The 24,031-nt window shown below is 36.9% G+C and overlaps 1 protein-coding gene across 1 annotated transcript in view; it reads right to left on the bottom strand.

Annotated features, from left to right (window-relative positions):
* Positions 1–24,031, bottom strand: part of RELN (reelin) — a 957,839-nt gene that overhangs the window by 505,303 nt on the left and 428,505 nt on the right. Inside the window, 1 exon segment of the mRNA XM_053716545.1 lies at positions 11,661–11,739. Within this exon segment, the coding sequence (XP_053572520.1) occupies positions 11,661–11,739 (79 nt within the window).

Genomic DNA, 24,031 nt, shown 5'->3' on the forward strand with positions numbered 1-24,031 from the left:
TAAAAATCTTGTAATTTGTTTATTATTTTCTGTAATTTAGTGTTTGTTTGTTTTTTCACTTTAGATAATTTTATTTAATTGTATTTAATTGTATTTAATTTAGGGAATTAATTTAATTATAGTGTAGTGTTAGGTGTAATTGTAACTTAGGTGAGGTTTTATTTTACAGGTAAATTTGTCTTAATTTTAACTAGGTAGTTATTAAATAGTTAATAACTATTTAATAACTATTCTACCTAGTTAAAATAAATACAAACTTGCCTGTAAAATAAAAATAAACCCTAAGCTAGATACAATGTAACTATTAGTTATATTGTAGCTACCTTAGGGTTTATTTTATAGGTATTTAGTTTTAAATAGGAATTATTTAGGTAATAATAGTAATTTTATTTAGATTTATTTAAATTATATTTAAGTTAGGGGGTGTTAGGGTTAGGGTTAGACTTAGATTTAGGGGTTAATAACTTTAATATAGTGACGGCGATGTTGGGGGCGGCAGATTAGGGGTTAAGAAGTGTAGGTAGGTTGCGGCGACATTGGGGGCGGCAGACTAGGGGTTAATCAATATAATGTAGGTGTCGGCGATGTTGGGGGCAGCAGATTAGGGGTTCATAAGTATAATGTAGGTGGCGGCGGTGTCCGGAGTGGCAGATTAGGGGTTAATCAATATAATGTAGATATCGGCGATGTCGGGGGCGGCAGATTAGGGGTTAATAAGTGTAAGATTAGGGGTGTTTAGACTCGGGGTTCATGTTAGGTGTAGATATAAATGTATTTTCCCCATAGGAATCAATGGGGCTGCGTTAGGAGCTAAACGCTGCTTTTTTGCAGATGTTAGTTTTTTTTTCAGCTGGCTCTCCCAGTTGATTGCTATGGGGAAATCGTGCATGAGCAAGTTCAGCCAGCTCACCGCTAACGTAAGCAGCGCTGGTATTGAGGTGAGTGTGGAGCAAAATTTTGCTCTACGATCACTTTTTTGCGGTTAACGCCGGGTTTGTAAAAACCCGTAATACCAGCGCTGTCTGTAAGTGAGCGGTGAGCATAAACTGCTCGTTAGCACCGCATAGCCTCTAACGCAAAACTCGTAATCTAGGTGCTAGTGTCTATAATGTTACATGCAGAATCAATCCCCTAATCTGGTTAGTATAAAATATGCCTTGCCTGAAAAAGATGATGGTTAAAAGTTTGTCTATAGTAGAGGTGGGTTCTACACTTTAATGTCTTAGTTTTTTTTTTTAGCATTCTTACGGCTAGATTTAGAGTTTTGTCGGTAACAACCCGCGTAGCTAACGCCGGCTTTTTTCTGGCCGCACCTTTAAAATAACTCTGGTATTGAGAGTCCATATAATGTCAGCGTTAGGCTCCAAAAAAGGAGCGTAGAGCATTTTTAACGCAACTTCAACTCTCGATACCAGAGTTGCTTACGGACACGGCCAGCCTCAAAAACGTGCTCGTGCACGATTCCCCCATAGAAAACAATGTGGCTGTTTGAGCTGAAAAAAAACCTAACACCTGCAAAAAAAACGCGTTCAGCTCCTAACGCAGCCCCATTGTTTGCTATGGGGAAACACTTCCTACGTCTGCACCTAACACCTTAACATGTACCCCGAGTCTAAACACCCCTAACCTTACACTTATTAACCCCTATTCTGCTGCCCCTGCTATCGCTGACCCCTGCATATTATTTTTAACCCCTAATCTGCCGCTCCGTAAACCGCCGCTACTTACATTATCCCTATGTACCCCTAATCTGCTGCCCCTAACACCGCCGACCCCTATATTATATTTATTAACCCCTAATCTGCCCCCCACAACGTCGCCTCCACTTGCCTACACTTATTAACCCCTAATCTGCCGACCGGACCGCACCGCTACTATAATAAAGTTATTAACCCCTAATCCGCCTCACTAACCCTATAATAAATAGTATTAACCCCTAATCTGCCCTCCCTAACATCGCCGACACATAACTTCAATTATTAACCCCTAATCTGCCGACCGGAGCTCACCGCTATTCTAATAAATGTATTAACCCCTAAAGCTAAGTCTAACCCTAACACTAACACCCCCCTAAGTTAAATATAATTTTAATCTAACGAAATTAATTAACTCTTATTAAATAAATTATTCCTATTTAAAGCTAAATACTTACCTGTAAAATAAATCCTAATATAGCTACAATATAAATTATAATTACATTGTAGCTATTTTAGGATTAATATTTATTTTACAGGCAACTTTGTAATTATTTTAACCATGTACAATAGCTATTAAATAGTTAAGAACTATTTAATATTACCTAGTTAAAATAATTACAAAATTACCTGTAAAACAAATCCTAACCTAAGTTACAATTAAACCTAACACTATACTATCATTAAATTAATTAAATAAAATACCTACAATTACCTACAATTAAACCTAACACTACACTATCAATAAATTAATTAAATACAATATCTACAAATAACTACAATGAAATAAACTAACTAAAGTACAAAAAATAAAAAAGAACTAAGTTACAAAAATATAAAAAAATATTTACAAACATAAGAAAAATATTACAACAATTTTAAACTAATTACACCTACTCTAAGCCCCCTAATAAAATAACAAAGCCCCCCAAAATAACAAAATGCCCTACCCTATTCTAAATTACTAAAGTTCAAAGCTCTTTTACCTTACCAGCCCTGAACAGGGCCCTTTGCGGGGCATGCCGCAAGAAGTTCAGCTCTTTTGCCTGTAAAAAAAACATAAAATACCCCCCCCCAACATTACAACCCACCACCCACATACCCCTAATCTAACCCAAACCCCCCTTAAATAAACCTAACACTAAGCCCCTGAAGATCTTCCTACCTTATCTTCACCATACCAGGTTCACCGATCCGTCCTGAAGAGCTCCTCCGATGTCTTGATCCAAGCCCAAGCGGGGGGCTGAAGAGGTCCATGATCCGGCTGAAGTCTTCATCCAAGCGGGAGCTGAAGAGGTCCATGATCCGGATGAAGTCTTCATCCAAGTGGGAGCTGAAGAGGTCCATGATCCGGATGAAGTCTTCTATCAACGGCATCTTCAATCTTCTTTCTTCGGAAGCCATCATCTTCCATCCGACGCGGAACATCCTCTTCTCCCAACGCCTACTAGCCGAATGACGGTTCCTTTAAGGGACGTCATCCAAGATGGCGTCCCTCGAATTCCGATTGGCTGATAGGATTCTATCAGCCAATCGGAATTAAGGTAGGAATATTCTGATTGGCTGATGGAATCAGCCAATCAGAATCAAGTTCAATCCAATTGGCTGATCCGATCAGCCAATCAGATTGAGCTCGCATTCTATTGGCTGTTCCGAATCCTATCAGCCAATCGGAATTCGAGGGACGCCATCTTGGATGACGTCCCTTAAAGGAACCGTCATTCTTCAGTTGGACGTCGCCGGATGAAGATGGGTCCGCGTCGGAGGTCTTCAGGATGGAGCCGGTCCTCATCGGATGAAGATAGAAGATGCCGCTTGGAAGATGATGGTTGCCGGTCCGGATCTACTCTTCTTCCCGGATAGGATGAAGACTTTGGAGCCTCTTCTGGACCTCTGCAGCCACCGGATGATGGATCGCCAGCCCCCGCTTGGGTTGGATGAAGATTTTGGAGCCAGGACGGATCGGTGATACCTGGTGAGGTGAAGACAAGGTAGGATGATCTTCAGGGGCTTAGTGTTAGGTTTATTTAAGGGGGGTTTGGGTTAGATTAGGGGTATGTGGGTGGTGGGTTGTAATGTTGGGGGGGGGGGTATTGTATGTTTTTTTTTTACAGGAAAAAGAGCTGAACTTCTTGGGGCATGCCCCGCAAAGGGCCCTGTTCAGGGCTGGTAAGGTAAAAGAGCTTTGAACTTTAGTAATTTAGAATAGGGTAGGGCATTTTTTATTTTGGGGGTCTTTGTTATTTTATTAGGGGGCTTAGAGTAGGTGTAATTAGTTTAACATTGTTGTAATATTTTTCTTATGTTTGTAAATATTTTTTTATTTTTTGTAACTTAGTTCTTTTTTATTTTTTGTACTTTAGTTTCTTAACTATTTAATAGCTATTGTACATGGTTAAAATAATTACAAAGTTGCCTGTAAAATAAATATTAATCCTAAAATAGCTACAATGTAATTATAATTTATATTGTAGCTATATTAGGATTTATTTTACAGGTAAGTATTTAGCTTTAAATAGGAATAATTTATTTAATAAGAGTTAATTAATTTCGTTAGATTAAAATTATATTTAATTTAGGGGGGTGTTAGTGTTAGGGTTAGACTTAGCTTTAGGGGTTAATACATTTATTAGAATAGCGGTGAGCTCCGGTCGGCAGATTAGAGGTTAATGTTTGAAGTTAGGTGTCGGCGATGTTAGGGAGGGCAGATTAGGGGTTAATACTATTTATTATAGTGTTAGTGAGGCGGATTAGGGGTTAATAACTTTATTATAATAGCGGTGCGGTCCGGTCGGCAGATTAGGGGTTAATAAGTGTAGGCAGGTGGAGGCGACGTTGTGGGGGGCAGATTAGGGGTTAATAAATATAATATAGGGGTCGGCGGTGTTAGGGACAGCAGATTAGGGGTACATAGCTATAATGTAGGTGGCGGCGCTTTGCGGTCGGCAGATTAGGGGTTAATTATTGTAGGTAGTTGGCGGCGACGTTGTGGGAGGCAGATTAGGGGTTAATAAATATAATACAGGGGTCGGCAGTGTTAGGGGCAGCAGATTAGGGGTACATAAGTATAACGTAGGTGGCGGTCGGCAGATTAGGGGTTAAAAAAATTTAATCGAGTGGCGGCGATGTGGGGGGACCTCGGTTTAGGGGTACATAGGTAGTTTATGGGTGTTAGTGTACTTTAGAGTACAGTAGTTAAGAGCTTTATGAACCGGCGTTAGCCCAGAAAGCTCTTAACTACTGACTTTTTTCTGCGGCTGGAGTTTTGTCGTTAGAATTCTAATGCTCACTTCAGACACGACTCTAAATACCGGCGTTAGAAAGATCCCATTGAAAAGATAGGATACGCAATTGACGTAAGGGGATCTGCGGTATGGAAAAGTGAGCGTTAGACCCTTTTTTGACTGACTCCAAATACCGGAGGTAGCCTAAAACCAGCGTTAGGAGCCTCTAACGCTGGTTTTCACGGCTACCGCCAAACTCCAAATCTAGGCCTTTGCTTGTACCCTATCAATGGCTGCACAGTGGAGATGGCAGAGGGTATCATATTTACTTACTCCTACTTTTATTATTTATCATTATCCTTATCCTGCTGTAGAATAGGATATGTATAAAAACTACCTAGTAAAGGTATGGCAGTCAGTGCCTTTAAGCAGTAGGGGTGCTACAGTAATAAATGTGCCACCTCCATAGTAACTGCAAAACAATTGTGTGTAAGAGAGTTTGTGTGTGTTAAAGAGAATAAGAGAGTGAGAAATAGAATGTGTTTGTGAGAAAGTGAGAATACATGTGAGAGAAACTGTGTGACAGAGTGTTTAAAAGTGCAAGTCTTATTTGTAAGAGTGTGTGAGAGTGAGTGTGTGTGAGTGTGTAAGAGAGAGCTTGTGTGAGAAAGTGTTTGTGTGCATCTGTGATTGTGTGTATGTGTGTGCGTATATATCTGAGTGTGTGTATATCCCTGGCTATATACTGTATGTACTGTACGTGCAATTATTCCTGCCTCAGCTTGCTGCCATGTGATCAAAAATATTCTCTTTTTAATTATGAGAATAAGTTTAAAATATGTATTAGTATATAATTGTATACAAAGAGTGTTTTATGCTTAATACTTTATTATTAATACTTTATTAGATGCATATAACGGCGTAATACAAGTTTACATATGGCATTGCAAAAATTTGGAGTTGAAAAAGTGGGACCACTAAGAAATTTCATGGGACCACTAGCTCTTGGGCAACCTTTTCAACCCCTGTATATATATATATATATATATATATATATATATATATATATATATATATATACACGGATATAAAATAACAAAAACGTTATGCTTCTGCCACAGTTCCCAATCGAAGTTTAAAAAAAAAATGAAAACTCTGAAATTAAACTCCACAATCAATTATTATATTATGATATTACATTATCTGCTGTGTCAGGGAATTAAAGGGACACTAAACCCAAATGTTATATAATATATATACTTAATACAGGTAACAGGACACTACTGAAGGAACTGACTGTCCTCCTCACTACAGCACTAGGCTACAGAGCAATATCTGAAAATACAATTCCCACAATCCTCTGCTGCCAAATGCTAATACTAAGCATATTTTATTTTATATCATCTGTATATATAATATATAATAATATGTTCACCAAACAAAAACAGCACCTACTAAAGAATGCTTGGGGCACTTATTTACATTCTTTCTTTCTGCCCCCCTAAAATTATATAATCTGGTGGGCAAGTACAAGCCCAACAAGCATACAAACAAAAACACATTTTTATAGCACAGGAAAAACAAACAAAATAATTAATAATCATTGAAATGCCCTCATTTAGATGCACCAAAATTACTATAGCATCCCTTTAATTTCTAAGAACACCAAGGTACAATAATTATGTCATTCATTAGTCCCCAACAAAACCTCGTTCTTTGGTGCTCTATACCTGATGTATTTGATGCTCTACACAATAACAGCTGCTAACCCAATTTTAATATTCAGGATACAGAGATATCCCCCCCCCCAACCTAACTCACCAGGACCTCACTACTATCAAAGCTGTGAACTGAATGTCTCCATTCACCGAGGGCTAAAGTCTGCTTATTTTTTTATTATTCAAGTCTATAGTGCTTGTGTGTCATTCTTATTCTCTGAATATTTTTACAGCATTCCTCCCAGCCATAAAGCTGTATTTGGCAGCAGCAAATAACTCCTGCTGCATCTGTATCTATAATACTGGATGTCACTGAATCCATTGACACCTTTCATGTTTATCTTTCCTTATTTGTGAGCAGCCGCCAGGATCTCTCCTCTTTGCCGGATGTTACCTTTGTCCATACTGACTGATTCAACATTGTAATGGAAGGGAAACATCTGCTACCTCTCAGATGCCTTTTGTATTTTTTATTTTCTTATAGTTTTAGGAGAAACAAGAATATAAATGTCATTTAAAATGGTAACCACAAAGAGCCTTGAATGTTCACAATATTAGAGGTATAATTAAACTATGACGCTTATAATTGTGTGGATATTTAATACAAAGTCATCAATTGAAAAATAACCTCTAAAATGTTCATAAGCACTTTTAAGTTAATTACCACATTGGTTGAAAATTTTAAAAGTGCAGAGTCAATAGACCAACATTTGGGGGTTATAAACAATAGGACCCACATGGGACTGAATTATATATGTAAAAAGCATTTGGTCAAGGTTAATATACACTACTTTTTAAAGATTTTGAATTTATTTTACTTTCAGTGTCCCTTTAAATAAATAAATTAATAAATGAATGAATGAATATATACATGTGCATACACATACAAGCATACAGACTTATATTTGTATGACATCATTAAAACCACTTTAAAATGTTTAATTATAGGGACATAGAATTAAAAATTAAAGGGACATGAAACTCTTTATTTTTCCTTATTGATTTAGATAGATAGACCATGCAATTGTAATCATCTTTCCAATTTACTTCTATTATCTAATTGTATCAGTTCTCTTGATATCCTTTGTTGAAAAGCATACCCAGTTAAGCTCAGGAGCTGGGAGCTAGCTGCTGATTGGTGGCTGCACATATTTGCCTCTTACCATTGCTTACCAATGTGTTCAGTTAGTTCCCAGTAATGCATTTCTCCTTCCTCAACAAAAGATAACAAGAGAATGAAGTAAAATTGATAATATAAGTAAATTGGAAAGCTGTTTAAAATGATATTCTCTGTCTGAATAATGGGTCAAGTCGAGCAGGAACGCATGGGAACGGAGTTCCTGCACTATTTTTGCAAGAGGAACTAAGTTCCCCCTGGACAGAGAACAGAAAAACTTCAGTAAACACTGCTGCTGCTGGTGGGAGGAGCTGGAGCACAGTCTGGTTAGAGGGATAGTGAGATCCTCTAGTAATGGGCAGTAATACTTCCTACAATACATTAAATGCAAGCCTGTCAGCAGCCCTGCAATGTGATCACCCTAAAGTGTGTGTAACATATGGTGCTTACATTTTTTTGTTACTTGCTCTAGGGTTATTTAGCTCCCCTCAGCAGAAATAGGACTATTGCACCTTAAGTGGGTGAGACACTGGGACAGAGGAGGATTCTCAGACCCAAATGCAACCATTCAGCCCTTAACTGGTGTGTGTGTGTGTATAAAACAATATTAATTGTGAGGGGGGTGGAAGACTTGTTGAGTTGCCACACTTTTTTTGTAAGACTTGACCCCTGGTCTGAATCATGCAAGAAAAAAATGAAAACTCTGTACACATACCACTAACCTAAGTGTGTTTGTTCATACTACAAAAGTCTATTTTTTTGTAAGTTAAAAACATACCCAAACTCAAGCAGCTCTGGTTAAAACTCCTTTTTTCCCTTTGATGACTATGCAGCCAATAAGCCAATACATAGTGTACTGCCCTCTTTATTACACCAATAAAGGAAGAAACAGTTTGGCCACTTTTTCCTTTATAGACTTGAAAGCAAGATACAATTTAATTTTTATTGTTTAAACATATAGATAATCTCTTTATTATCCATTACCCAGTTTTGCATACCCAACACTGTTATATATTGATACACTTTTTTCCTCTGTGATTACCTTGTATCTAAGCCTCTGCAGACTGCCTCGTATCTCAGTTCTTTTGACTGACTTGCATTTTAGCCAATGACTCCTAGGTAACTTCACAGGAGTGAGCACAATGTTATCTATATGGAACACATCAACTACAGCTATCTAGCTCTAAAAAAACCCTGTCAAAATGCACTGAAATAAGAGGCGACCTTCAAGGGTTTTGAAATTAGCATATAAGACTACCTAAGTTTAGCTTTTAATAAAGAATACCAAGAGAACAAAGCACATTTGATGATAAAAGTATATTGGAAAGTTGTTAAAAATTGAATGCCCTATCTGAATCATGAAATATACATTTTGAATTGACTGTCCCTTTAAAGTACATTTTTCATTTACAAGATAGACGTTTGTAGAGTGAATATTTAGGGCAAACGTAGGTTAGCAGCATATTTATACTGAATAGATTTAAATGCACAGTGCTTACAGTCCATTTTAAACAGTAGTTTCAGTTAGCACTGGAAAGCTAGACAGTCTGAAAGCATTAATACATTTTCTCTGTATAATGATATAAACTCATTGTGTAGTTCATTAACAAATCTAGACAGGCCAGAAGGCTTATTTTTCCCACAGAAAACCTCTGAATTACATTGTTTCCAATGATGCACAGGATTCTGGGTAAGATATGCAAATTAGGTTCACAATGACAAACCTTTTTACTTCAAGTCTGCTTTTCAGCAGATTCCCTCTACGCCCTTTATATATATACAATGATTGCACTCTCTGGATTTAAGCCACAGCAAACTTTAATGCGTGACGTTTCGGGGCATTCACCCCTTCCTTTGGGATCTGTTTATCCACTTTTTTGCACCCTGATACTACAACTGTGAGCGAGTTTGAATGCGCTATTCAGGACTTTCTATATATATATATATATATATATATATATATATAAATACATAAATGCAAAATTTTGTTGTATCACAGACGGCTGAAGACCAGAGAGTGCTTAATTCTTGCATTTATCTACTATTTTCTATAGCACCCTGGCGGTTGTGTACTGACGGTGAGAGTGCATACACAGTACTTTGGCTATTATATAAATATATATATATATATATATATATATATATATATATATATATATAAATTAGCAAGAAAAAAGCACTCTCTGGTTTAAAACAAACAAACAAATAGTATACTACCGTGACGTTTCGAGGTATTCACCCATTCCTCAGACATACCTCGAAACGTCACCCTAGTAAAATATACTATTGTTTTTTTTAAACCAGAGAGTGCTTTTTTTCTTGCTAATTTATTCTATTCAGCACCCTGGTGCCTTCCTGACCAGTTTGGTGAGAGTTCTTTTTTACCTAAAGATTTATATATATAATGATGATGAGCATCTATATGTACAGATAATGACAACATAAGCACATGCCTATGTATAAACTGGCTGCCCCCTCTACACTTGGACCTTGGTGCCATTGTACTTGCTGCACGAATGGTAGCTCCGCCCCTGCATAAGAAAGATGACATTATAGGTCTGACAGTCATATTAAAGGGCCACGACTACAGTAGAATTGTTACTAATCGCCATGATATTGATTTTCCTCCTGTGTTTGCAGCACTCTTTACATCCATTCTTTCATTTTTAACCCATTATGGTGCTGGTTAGTGAATCTTCGCACCTTTACAAAGGGCAAAGCCATGTTAAGTCTAAATTGATATGAAATCCCATTTTTTTTTCATGATTCACATAGAGCATACCATTTTAAACAACTTCCCAGTTTACTTTTATTATCAAACTTGATTCATTCTCTTGGTATCCTCTGTTGAAGGAGCAGCAGTTCCCTAATGGGAGCTATTCTAAATACATCCAGTTAGGCAATGACAAGAAGCATACATCATCAGCTAGCTCCCAGTAGTGCATTGCTGGCTGCTCCTGAGCCTTCCTAAGTGTGGTTTTCAACAAAGGATACCAAGAGATTAAAGCAAATTGGATAATAGAAGTAAATTAGGAAGTTGTTTAAAATTGCTTGCTCTGTCTGAATAATGAAATACATTTGTTGGGTTTTTATGTCCCTATAAGTATTGCACCCTGTAACAAAAGCAGTATACATTTACTTTTTGACAAGCCATATCCTGCACTTCAGTTTATAAGCCGAACCTCTATGTTTTTGCAGAGGCTGCATTGCTTTATATTATAGCTGAAGTATTTTTTAATATTTTTTATGTAACTTTTAAATTGTGTTAAAAACAGCAAAAATGTAAAACCTCTACGCTATTATGTACGAGCTAACTGAAAATGCAAAGTACAACTGTTACAAAGCCAGCAATGGCACTGGTCTGTGGAAACACACAGTCACATGGTACAACAATACACTCCAAGATGGCAGCACCCAGTACGATTATGCAGAGCTTCACCTACCAGCACCTGCAAAAGGTTACAATAAGAAAGATACAGGTACAATAGGAAAAACAAAAACATGGTGAATAGTAACCATTCTACTGTAGTTGTACCCTGCAGTTTAAAAGAACATTGTAAAATGTTCTCCCTTTTAGTGTGTTTCCAATAGTTTTATTTTTCAGCTCATTGTTATGGGTATGTTCTGGAGAACAACATACAATGGTTTTAATGAGCAACACCAGATTTTTAAAATACAAAAATAAACATAAAGGGACAATTTCCCATATATACAGTAAGCATAATAAGTAATTTGGGAAACATTAAGGGGAAACACATTTTACAGTAATGTCCCCTAAATGTCCATTTAATTTCATATACACCGGTTAACTTATATTTTTCATAATCAATTTTACATATCTTGATAATTCGTATATTTATTTAAACTAAAAGCAGCAAAAAGTAATGCAGATTTTTTTTGTACATACCAGATATTTGGATTCAATTCCTGTTGCTTGTGTGAATCAAAATCATCTCTTAAAATGACACTGTCACTGTGAATTTCAGCTGTAAAATATTTTGATCAAAATGATTACCACATACACAGAAATACCAACTGTGCATAATAAGTATTTTAAAATTTAGATTCACTTTTTCTTAGGCATGCTTTAAAATACAGTCTGAAATAAACAGGCCACAAACAGCTATTTCAGCCTTTTGGCAAAATGTATGTAATACGTAAAGTTACTGTACTGTGCAGAGAAAAGCGTGTACTGGGGTATGTGCCTGCTATAGTATAGAAACTATCACTAATCTTCCCCTTTAAGGGACATATTACTAAAGAACAACAGTTAAAAATGCTAAAAATACTTTTTGTATGTGAGTAAAATCTTATGTAAATGAGAGTTTGTGACTGTGTACAACTGGGTCTCAACACTTATTGGCTGTTAGAGACAGAGAAACTTAGATTTATTTACCAAAGAAACATCTATTTAAACAACAAACAAAAAAAACAATCACCGAGATCACGAGTTTTGCGTTAGCCTTAAAAAGCAGCGTTGAGAGGTACCAACGCTGCTTTTTACCTAAAGCTGGTATTACGAGTCTGACAGGTAGAGGCTCACCACTCACTTTTCTTCCGCGACTCGAGGCTACCGCAAATCTCCTTACGTCAATTGCGCATCCTATCTTTTTAATAGGATTTGCCAAACGCTGGTATTACGACTCTTGGAAGAAATGAGCGGTAGACCCTCTCCTGTCAAGACTCCTACCGCATTTAAAAGTCAGTAGTTAAGAGTTTTATGGGCTAACGCCGGAACATAAATCTCTTAACTAAAGTGCTCAAAAGTACACTAACACCCATAAACTACCTATTAACCCCTAAACTAAGGGCCCCCCCACAACACTATAATAAAATGTTTTAACCCCTAATCTGCCGACCGGACATCGCCGCCACCTACATTATACTTATGAACCCCTAATCTGCTGCCCCTAACATCGCCGACACCTACATTATATTTATTAACCCCTAATCTGCCGACCCCAACGTCGCCGCCACCTACCTACAATTATTAACCCCTAATCTGCCGACCGGACATCGCCGCCACTTTAATAAATGTATTAACCCCTAAACCACCTCACTCCCGCCTCGCAAACACTAGTTACATTTTATTAACCCCTAATCTGCCGTCCCTAACATCGCCAACACCTACTAACATTTATTAACCCCTAATTTGCCACCCCCAATGTCGCCGCCACTATATTAAAGGTATTAATCCCTAAATCTAAGTCTGAACCTAACCCTAACCCCCCCTAACTTAAATATAATTTAAATACATCTAAATAAAATATTTACAATTAAATAAATTATTCCTATTGAAAACTAAATACTTACCTATAAAATAAACCATAAGATAGCTACAATATAACTAATAGTTACATTGTAGCAAGCTTATGATTTATTTTTATTTGATTTATTTTTATTTTACAGGCAACTTTGTAGCTAAAATAAGTAAAACATTACCTGTAAAATAAATCCTAACCTAAGTTACAATGACACCTAACACTACACTATAATTAAATAAATTAACTAAACTACCTACAATTAATTACAATTAAATTCAATAAACTAAATTACGAGAAAAAAACCCCACTAAATTACAGAAAATAAAAAAAGAATTACAAGAATGTTAAACTAATTACACCTAATCTAATCCCCCTAATAAAATAAAAAAGCCCCCCAAAATAATAAAATTTCCCTACCCTATACTAAATTACAAATAGCCCTTAAAAGGGCCTTTTGCGGGGCATTGCCCCAAAGTAATCAGCTCTTTTACCTGTAAAAGAAAATTACAATACCCCCCCAACATTAAAACCCACCACCCACACACCCCTACTCTAAAACCCACCCAATCCCCCTTTAAAAAACCTAACACTACCCCATTGAAGATCTCCCTACCTTGAGCCGTCTTCACCCAGCCGGGCACAAGTGGTTATCCGATCCGGGGAGAAGTCTTCCGATCCGATGGGGCAGAAGAGGACATCCAGACCGGCAGAAGTCTTCATCCTATGCGGGCAGAAGAGGACATCCGGACCGGCAGAAGGCTTCATCCAAGCAGCATCTTCTATCTTCTTCCATCCGATGAGGAGCGACTCCATCTTGAAGACATCAGGCGCGGAGCATTCTTCCAGCACGATGGACTAATGACGAATGACAGTTTCTTTAAATTACGTCATCCAAGATGGGGTCTCTCGAATACCGATTGGCTGATAGGATTCTATCAGCCAATCAGAATTAAGGTAGGAAAAGGTAGGTAGGAATATGAGGTCAATTCTATTGGCTGAATCCAATCAGCCAATCAGATTGAACTTCAATCCTATTTCTGATTAAATCAACCAATCAGATTTTTCCTACCTTAATTTCGATTGGCTGATAGAATCCTATTAGCCAATCGGAATTCGAGGGATGCCATCTTGGATGACGTCATTTAAAGGAACCGTCATTCGTCGTTAGTCTCGTCGTTAGTCCATCGTGCTGGAAGGATGCTCCGCGCCGGATGTCTTCAAGATGGAGTCGCTCCTCGTAGGATGGAAGAAGATAGAAGATGCCGCTTGGATGAAGCCTTCTGCCGGTCCGGATGTCCTCTTCTTCCCGCATAGGATGAAGACTTCTGCCGGTCTGGATGTCCTCTTCTGCCCCATCAGATCGGAAGACTTCTGCCCGGATCGGATGACCACTTGTGCCCGGCTGGGTGAAGACGGCTCAAGGTAGGGAGATCTTCAATGGGGTAGTGTTAGTTTTTTTTAAGGGGGGATTGGGTGGGTTTTAGAGTAGGGGTGTGTGGGTGGTGGGTTTTAATGTTGGGGGGGTATTGTATTTTTCTTTTACAGGTAAAAGAGCTGATTACTTTGGGGCAATGCCCTACAAAAGGCCCTTTTAAGGGCTATTTGTAATTTAGTATAGGGTAGGGAAATTTTATTATTTTGGGGGGCTATTTTATTTTATTAGGGGGATTAGATTAGGTGTAATTAGTTTAACATTCTTGTAATTCTTTTTTATTTTCTGTAATTTAGTGTGTTTTTTTTCGTAATTTAGTTTATTGAATTTAATTGTAATTAATTGTAGGTAGTTTAGTTAATTTATTTAATGATAGTGTAGTGTTAGGTGTAATTGTAACTTAGGTTAGGATTTATTTTACAGGTAATTTTGTACTTATTTTAGCTAGGTAGTTATTAAATAGTTAATAACTATTTAATAACTATTGTACCTAGTTAAAATAAATACAAAGTTGCCTGTAAAATAAAAATAAATCATAAGCTAGCTAGAATGTAACTATTAGTTATATTGTAGCTATTTTATGGTTTATTTTATAGGTAAGTATTTAGTTTTCAATAGGAATAATTTATTTAATTGTAGTTATTTTATGTAGATGTATTTAAATTATATTTAAGTTAGGGGGGTGTTAGGGTTAGGGTTAGACTTAGGTTTAGGGGTTAATAACTTTATTATAGTGGCGGCGACGTTGGCGGTGGCAGATTAGGGGTCAATTAATTTAATATAGTTGCGGCGACGTTGGGGGGGCAGAATAGGGGTTCATAAATATAATGTAGGTGTCGGCGATGTTGGGGGCAGCAGATTAGGGGTTCATTAGTGTAATGTATGTGGCGGCGGTGTCCGGAGCGGCAGATTAGGGTTTAATAGTATAATGCAGGTGGCGACGTTGTCTGGGGCGGAAGATTAAGGGTTAATAAGTGTAAAATTAGGGGTGTTTAGACTCGGGGTTCATGTTAGGGTGTTAGGTGCAGACATATTTTTTATTTCCCCATAGGAAACAATGGGGCTGCGTTAGAAGCTGGACGCTGCTTTTTTGCAGGTGTTAGGTTTTTTTCAAGCCAGCTCAACCCCATTGCTTCCTCTGGGGAAATTGTGCACGAGCACGTTTAGCCAGCTTACCTCTACCGTAAGCAACGCTGGTATTGAGGTGAGATGTGGAGCTAAATTCTGCTCTCCGCTCACCTTTTTGTGGCTAACGCCAGGTTTAAAAAAACCTGTAATACCAGCATTGGCTTAAGGTAGCGTTAGAAAAAAAAGCCTCGTTAGAAACGCACCCCTGTTAATCGCCGAAAGCTATGTAATACATTTTGAAACATTCTCTTTTACATGGAACTGAAAAGAGTATCATGTCCCTTCTAAGGACTTGTGCTTAAAGACAAAAACAAATATTCAAGCCTTTTGTGACGTATTTTAACCCTGGGTGATGCATCTAGTGATGCAACTAGTCCTTTTTACTAACTAACCTGTCCATTAATCTCACAGGTTACACATGAACTCCAGATACAGGGCAGACTAGTGGGGTTTATGAAGTTGGCAAATGACATTAAACACTTTGAGATGGTAACATAAAATGATAACTCATATAAATAAAAAATGTACTTTCATTATAAATGCTAAATAAACACTAAATAAATGCTAGATAGAATGATGCATTCAAAGAAAAGATTAGTCTAAAAAATAACATGTAGCTATGTTTTTTAAAGTTTCATTAGCTGTTTAAATATTGTCAAAATAAGTGTAAAGTTTTAGTGTCTATAAAACAATGGGAGCTGTCATGTTGTCTTCTCTGCTGTGGTCAATTAGGGACAGTTATAAATTGGTCACTAGAGTGTGCAACCAATAGCTGTGCGGAATATATGTGTTCTGCACTTCCATTTCTTAAAGGAACTGAAAAGCTCACAATTTAAGATTGTAATTACAGTAAAAGGGGACAAAATAAATAATAAAAGTACTGTATATTGCAGAGAATTTTTTATATATACAGTTTATTATTTTGTGTTTAATTTTTCTTGGGGAAAGTGGTATTTTGTGGACTCTATTAGTTCCCCTATTCATTGCACATCCCACTAAACCTTGTGTTTGGTTACAGAAGCTGATTTTTTAGTCAAAGCACTCGGTCATATTTCATTTTAGAACATTAACGATTTCTGTTTTGCCTCAGACTTTCCAGCAGTACTGCATTATTTACTTTTGTAACTCCCTGACAATAACAGAGAAAATCTGTCAGTATCCCAAACATACTGATATAGCTGACATAATAATGGAATGCTTACATTTTCTATAATTCATTCAAAAGATAATGATTTTTAACGTTATTGAACTTTTGCATTGAAAAAAGAAAAATATGGTATGAATGTTGGAAATCTCAAGACCCCCTATATTGAGAAAAAAATCTAAATCAAATTACAGATGTGTCAACAAAGACAATTAGATACTGCATAACCTTCCTATTGAAGTATAGGCACAATGAACAGAGGTGCCTTATTACATTCTTATTGAAGTATGGGCACAATAAACAGAGGTGCCTTATTACATTCCTATTGCAGTATGGGCACACTAAACAGAGGTGCCTTATTAGAACATGAGAAGTGGACCGAGCGCTGCACCCAGGGCCTTAAGCTTACTAACTAAATAGCCTCCTAGTAGGCTAACAGTATAAAATTTAAAATGGGGAGAAAGTAAGCTAAAAAGCTTAAAAGGCTAGTAAAAAGTACATTTTAATACATATAATAATTAACAAATGGCAATCAGACGCATGGATCCATGTCTGACTTAACAAAAAAATATAATAAACAAATCTAAAAGTATCTAAAAATATCCAATGGAGTAAAGCATGTGATGCTGACTTGGTGAGCCAGTGATGAAGAGTTAAAAGGACATGTACATTCAATAATATAAACAACCTAAGTGAGTGATTGAGTGCACACAATAGCTGTCAACAAAGAAAAATAGCGTTCACAAAAAGTAGTGTTCACAAAAAATAGTGTTCACAAAAATTGGCGTACATAAAAATGTTCAAATGTTCAAACCAGTTATATGTAAGTGAGTCCCGTAGTGTTTCCTCCAAATTGACGTGTAGAAATATAACGTGAAGTCAATAATAATAAAATGTTAACGTTGAGTGGGTTAAATTATTGTGGTTCAGCTTCTAAATTAAAAAGTTGTAAATCCGTGGGGTGTTGAAAAAATAAAAATAAAAATAAAAATAACTTGTGAAAAAATCCACGTGGAAAACTTGAGTTCAAATGGTAAACAATGTTCAAAAATCATAAGACAAAAATATCAAAAGACAAAAATAAAAAATCAGTGATAATATTACAAAACACTAAAGATTTAGTGAAAACAAATCCTTAATTCAGATGTTTAAAAATCCTTGGTAAGATCCATAACAAACAGATACATCGATAAAATACCTAAAAGGGAACAAAAGAGAAACAAATAGTGCAACACTGTATATAATAAATAATATGGGTAATTAAAACCAAGCTCACCAGTATGCCAACGCGTTTCGGCCTAGACTAGGCCTTTCTCAAGACTATACTGTATCAGATCTGGGAGCTTTAAGTAGGGTCAGTGTTGAAATGATCATGGTTTTAATTACCCATATTATTTATTATATACAGTGTTTCACTATTTGTTTCTCTTTTGTTCCCTTTTAGGTATTTTATCAATGTATTTGTTTGTTATGGATCTTACCAAGGATTTTTAAACATCTGAATTAAGGATTTGTTTTCACTAAATCTTTAGTGTTTTGTAATATTATCACTGATTTTTTATTTTTGTCTTATGATTTTTGAACATTGTTTACCATTTGAACTCAAGTTTTCCACGTGGATTTTTTCACAAGTTATTTTTATTTTTATTTTTTCAACACCTCACGGATTTACAACTTTTTAATTTAGAAGCTGAACCACAATAATTTAACCCACTCAACGTTAACATTTTATTATTATTGACTTCACATTATATTTCTACACGTCAATTTGGAGGAAACACTACGGGACTCACTTACATATAACTGGTTTGAACATTTGAACATTTTTATGTACGCCAATTTTTGTGAACACTATTTTTTGTGAACACTACTTTTTGTGAACGCTATTTTTCTTTGTTGACAGCTATTGTGTGCACTCAATCACTCACTTAGGTTGTTTATATTATTGAATGTACATGTCCTTTTAACTCTTCATCACTGGCTCACCAAGTCAGCATCACATGCTTTACTCCATTGGATATTTTTAGATACTTTTAGATTTGTTTATTATATTTTTTTGTTAAGTCAGACATGGATCCATGCGTCTGATTGCCATTTGTTAATTTTTAGAGGTGCCTTATTACCTTCATATTGAAGTATGGGCACAAAGAACAGAGGTGCCTTATTACCTTCCTATTGCAGTATGGGCATAATGAACAGAGGTGCCTTATTACATTCCTATTGAAGTATGGGCACAATGGACAGAGGTGCCTTATTACCTTCCTACTGAAGTATGGGCACAATGGACAGAGGTGCCTTATTACATTCCTATTGAAGTATGGACACAATGAACAGAGGTGCCTTATTAAATTCCTATTGAAGTATGGGCACAATGAACAGAGGTGCCTTATTACATTCTTATTGAAGTATGGGCACAATGAACAGAGGTTATGGGCACAATGAACAGAGGTGCCTTATTACCTTCCTATTGAAGTATGGGCACACTGAACAGAGGTGCCTTATTACCTTCCTATTGAAGTATGGGCACAATGAACAGAGGTGCCTTATTACATTCCTATTGAAGTATGAGCACAATGAAGAGAGGTGTGTTATTACCTTCCTATTGAAGTATGGGCACAATGAACAGAGGTGCCTTATTAGCTTCCTATTGAAGTATGGGCACAATGAACAGAGGTGCCTTATTACATTCCTATTGAAGTATGGGCACAATGAACAGAGATGCCTTATTACATTCCTATTGCAGTATGGGCACAATGAACAGAGGTGCCTTATTACCTTACTATTGCAGTATGGGCACAATGAACAGAGGTGCCTTATTACATTCTTATTGAAGTATGGGTATAATGAACAGAGGTGCCTTATTACTTTCTTATTGAAGTACGGGCACAATGAACAGAGGTGCGTTATTAAATTCCTATTGAAGTATGGGCACAATGAACAGAGGTGTCTTATTACCTTCCTATTGAAGTATGGGCACAATGAACAGAGGTGCCTTATTACCTTCATATTGAAGTATGGGCACAATGAACAGACGTGCCTTATTACTTTTCTATTGTAGTATGGGCACAATGAACAGAGGTGCCTTATTAAATTCCTATTGAAGTATGAGCACAATGAACAGAGGTGCCTTATTACCTTCCTATTGAAGTATGGACACACTGAACAGAGGTGCCTTATTACCTTCCTATTGAAGTATGGGCACACTGAACAGAGGTGCCTTATTACCTTCCTATTGAAGTATGGGCACAATGAACAGAGGTGCCTTATTACATTCCTATTGAAGTATGAGCACAATGAACAGAGGTGCGTTATTACCTTCCTATTGAAGTATGGGCACACTGAACAGAGGTGCCTTATTAGCTTCCTATTGAATTATGGGCACAATGAACAGAGGTGCCTTATTAAATTCCTATTGCAGTATGGGCACAATTAACAGAGATGCCTTATTACCTTCCTATTGAAGTATGGGCACAATTAACAGAGATGCCTTATTACATTCCTATTGCAGTATGGGCACAATGAACAGAGGTGCCTTATTACCTTACTATTGCAGTATGGGCACAATGAACAGAGGTGCCTTATTACTTTCCTATTGCAGTATGGGAATAATGAACAGAGGTGCCTTATTACTTTCCTATTGAAGTATGGGCACAATGAACAGAGGTGCCTTATTACATTCCTATTGAAGTATGGGCATAATGAACAGAGGTGCCTTATTACTTTTTTATTGAAGTACGGGCACAATAAACAGAGGTGCGTTATTACATTCCTATTGAAGTATGGGCACAATTAACCGAGGTGCCTTATTACATTCCTATTGAAGTATGGGCACAATTAACAGAGATGCCTTATTACATTCCTATTGCAGTATGGGCACAATGAACAGAGGTGCCTTATTACATTACTATTGCAGTATGGGCACAATGAACAGAGGTGCCTTATTACTTTCCTATTGCAGTATGGGAATAATGAACATAGGTGCCTTATTACTTTCCTATTGAAGTATGGGCACAATAAACAGAGGTGCCTTATTACATTTCTATTGAAGTATGAGCACAATGAACAGAGGTGCATTATTACCTTCCTATTGAAGTATGGGCATAATGAACAGAGGTGCCTTATTACTTTCTTATTGAAGTATGGGCACACTGAACAGAGGTGCCTTATTACCTTCCTATTGAAGTATGGGCACAATGAACAGAGATGCCTTATTACAATCCTATTGAAGTATGGGCACAATGAACAGAGGTGCCTTATTACATTCCTATTGAAGTATGGGTACAATGAACAGAGGTGCCTTATTACCTTCTTATTGAAGTATGGGCACAATGAACAGAGGTGCCTTATTACATTCCTATTGAATTATGGGCACAATGAACAGAGGTGCCTTATTAAATTCCTATTGAAGTATGAGCACAATGAACAGAGGTGCATTATTACCTTCCTATTGAAGTATGGGCACAATGAACAGAGGTGCCTTATTACATTCCTATTGAAGTATGGGCATAATGAACAGAGGTGCCTTATTACTTTCCTATTGAAGTATGGTCACAATGAACAGAGGTGCCTTATTACTTTCCTAATGAAGTATGGGCACAATGAACAGAGGTGCGTTATTACATTCCTATTGAAGTATGGGCACACTGAACAGAGGTGCCTTATTACCTTCCTATTGAAGTATGGGCACAATGAACAGAGGTGCCTTATTACTTCCTATTGAAGTATGGGCACAATGAACAGAGGTGCGCTATTACATTCCTATTGAAGTATGGGCACAATGAACAGATGTGCCTTATTACCTTCCTATTGAAGTATGGGCACAATGAACAGAGATGCCTTATTAACTTCCTATTAAAGTATGGGCACAATAACAAGAGGTGCCTTATTACATTCCTCTTGAAGTATGGTCACAATTAACAGAGATGCCTTATTACCTTCTTATTAAAGTATGTGCACAATGAACAAAGGTGCCTTATTACATTCCTATTGAAGTATGGTCACAATTAACAGAGATGCCTTATTACCTTCTTATTAAAGTCTGTGCACAATGAACAAAGGTGCCTTATTACATTCCTATTAAAGTATGGGCACAATTAACAGAGATGCCTTATTACATTCTTATTAAAGTCTGTGCACAATGAACAGAGATGCCTTATTACTTTCCTATTGAAGTATGGGCACAATGAACAAAGGTGCCTTATTACTTTCCTATTGAAGTATGGGCACAATGAACAGAGGTGCCTTATTACCTTCCTATTGAAGTATGGGCACAATTAACAGAGATGCCTTCTTACCTTCTTATTAAAGTATGTGCACAATGAACAGAGATGCCTTATTACTTTCCTATTGAAGTATGGGCACAATGAACAAAGGTGCCTTATTACTTTCCTATTGAAGTATGGGCACAATGAACAGAGGTGCCTTATTACCTTCCTATTGAAGTATGGGCACAATTAACAGAGATGCCTTATTACCTTCTTATTAAAGTATGTGCACAATGAACAAAGGTGCCTTATTACCTTCCTATTGAAGTATGGGCACAATTAACAGAGATGCCTTATTACCTTATTATTAAAGTCTGTGCACAATGAACAGAGATGCCTTATTACTTTCCTATTGAAGTATGGGCACAATGAACAAAGGTGCCTTATTACTTTCCTATTGAAGTATGGGCACAATGAACAGAGGTGCCTTATTACCTTCCTATTGAAGTATGGGCACAATTAACAGAGATGCCTTATTACCTTCTTATTAAAGTATGTGCACAATGAACAAAGGTGCCTTATTACATTCCTATTGAAGTATGGTCACAATTAACAGAGATGCCTTATTACATTCTTATTAAAGTATGTGCACAATGAACAAAGGTGCCTTATTACATTCCTATTAAAGTATGGGCACAATTAACAGAGATGCCTTATTACCTTCTTATTAAAGTCTGTGCACAATGAACAGAGATGCCTTATTACTTTCCTATTGAAGTATGGGCACAATGAACAAAGGTGCCTTATTACTTTCCTATTGAAGTATGGGCACAATGAACAGAGGTGCCTTATTACCTTCCTATTGAAGTATGGGCACAATTAACAGAGATGCCTTCTTACCTTCTTATTAAAGTATGTGCACAATGAACAGAGATGCCTTATTACTTTCCTATTGAAGTATGTCCACAATGAACAGAGGTGCCTTATTACTTTCTTATTAAAGTATGTGCACAATGAACAGAGGTGCCTTATTACATTCCTATTGAAGTATGGGAACAATGAAGAGAGGTGCCTTATTACATTCCTACTGAAGTATGGGCACAATGAACATAAAAAGCCCTATTACGTTCCTATTGAAGTACGGGCACAATGAACAGAGGTGCCTTATTACCTTCCTATAGAGGTATGGGTACAATAAACAGAGGTGCCTTATTACATTCCTCTTGAAGTATGTGCACAATGAACAAAGGTGCCTTATTACATTCCTATTGAAGTATGGTCACAATTAACAGATATGCCTTATTACCTTCTTATTAAAGTATGTGCACAATGAACAGAGATGCCTTATTACTTTCCTATTGAAGTATGGGTACAATGAACAGAGGTGCCTTATTATCTTCCTATTGAAGTATGGGCACAATGAACAGATGTGCCTTATTACCTTCCTAATGAAGTATGGGTACAATGAACATGAGATGCCTTATTACGTTCCTACTGAAGTACGGGCACAATGAACAGAGGTGCGTTATTACATTCCTATTGAAGTATGGGCACAATTAACAGAGATGCCTTATTACATTCCTATTGAAAAATGGGCACAATGAACAGAGGTGCCTTATTACTTTCCTATTGAAGTATGGGCACAATGAACAGAGGTGCCTTATTACCTTCCTATTGAAGTATGGGCACATACCTTTTCCTACATTCCTATAGAAGTATGGGTACAATGAACAGAGGTGCATTATTAACTTCCTATAGAAGTATGGGCACAATGAACAGAGGTGCCTTATTACATTCCTATTGAAGTATGGGCACAATGAACAGAGGTGCCTTATTACCTTCCTATTGAAGTATGGGCACAATTAACAGAGATGCCTTATTACTTCCTTATTAAAGTATGTGCACAATGAACAGAGATGCCTTATTACTTTCCTATTGAAGTATGTCCACAATGAACAGAGGTGCCTTATTACTTTCTTATTAAAGTATGTGCACAATGAACAGAGGTGCCTTATTACATTCCTATTGAAGTATGGGCACAATGAACAGAGGTGCCTTATTACCTTCCTACTGAAGTATGGGCACAATGAACATAAAAAGCCCTAT

This window comes from Bombina bombina, chromosome 6 (genome assembly GCF_027579735.1).
Source record: "Bombina bombina isolate aBomBom1 chromosome 6, aBomBom1.pri, whole genome shotgun sequence".
Classification (NCBI taxonomy): domain Eukaryota; kingdom Metazoa; phylum Chordata; class Amphibia; order Anura; family Bombinatoridae; genus Bombina; species Bombina bombina.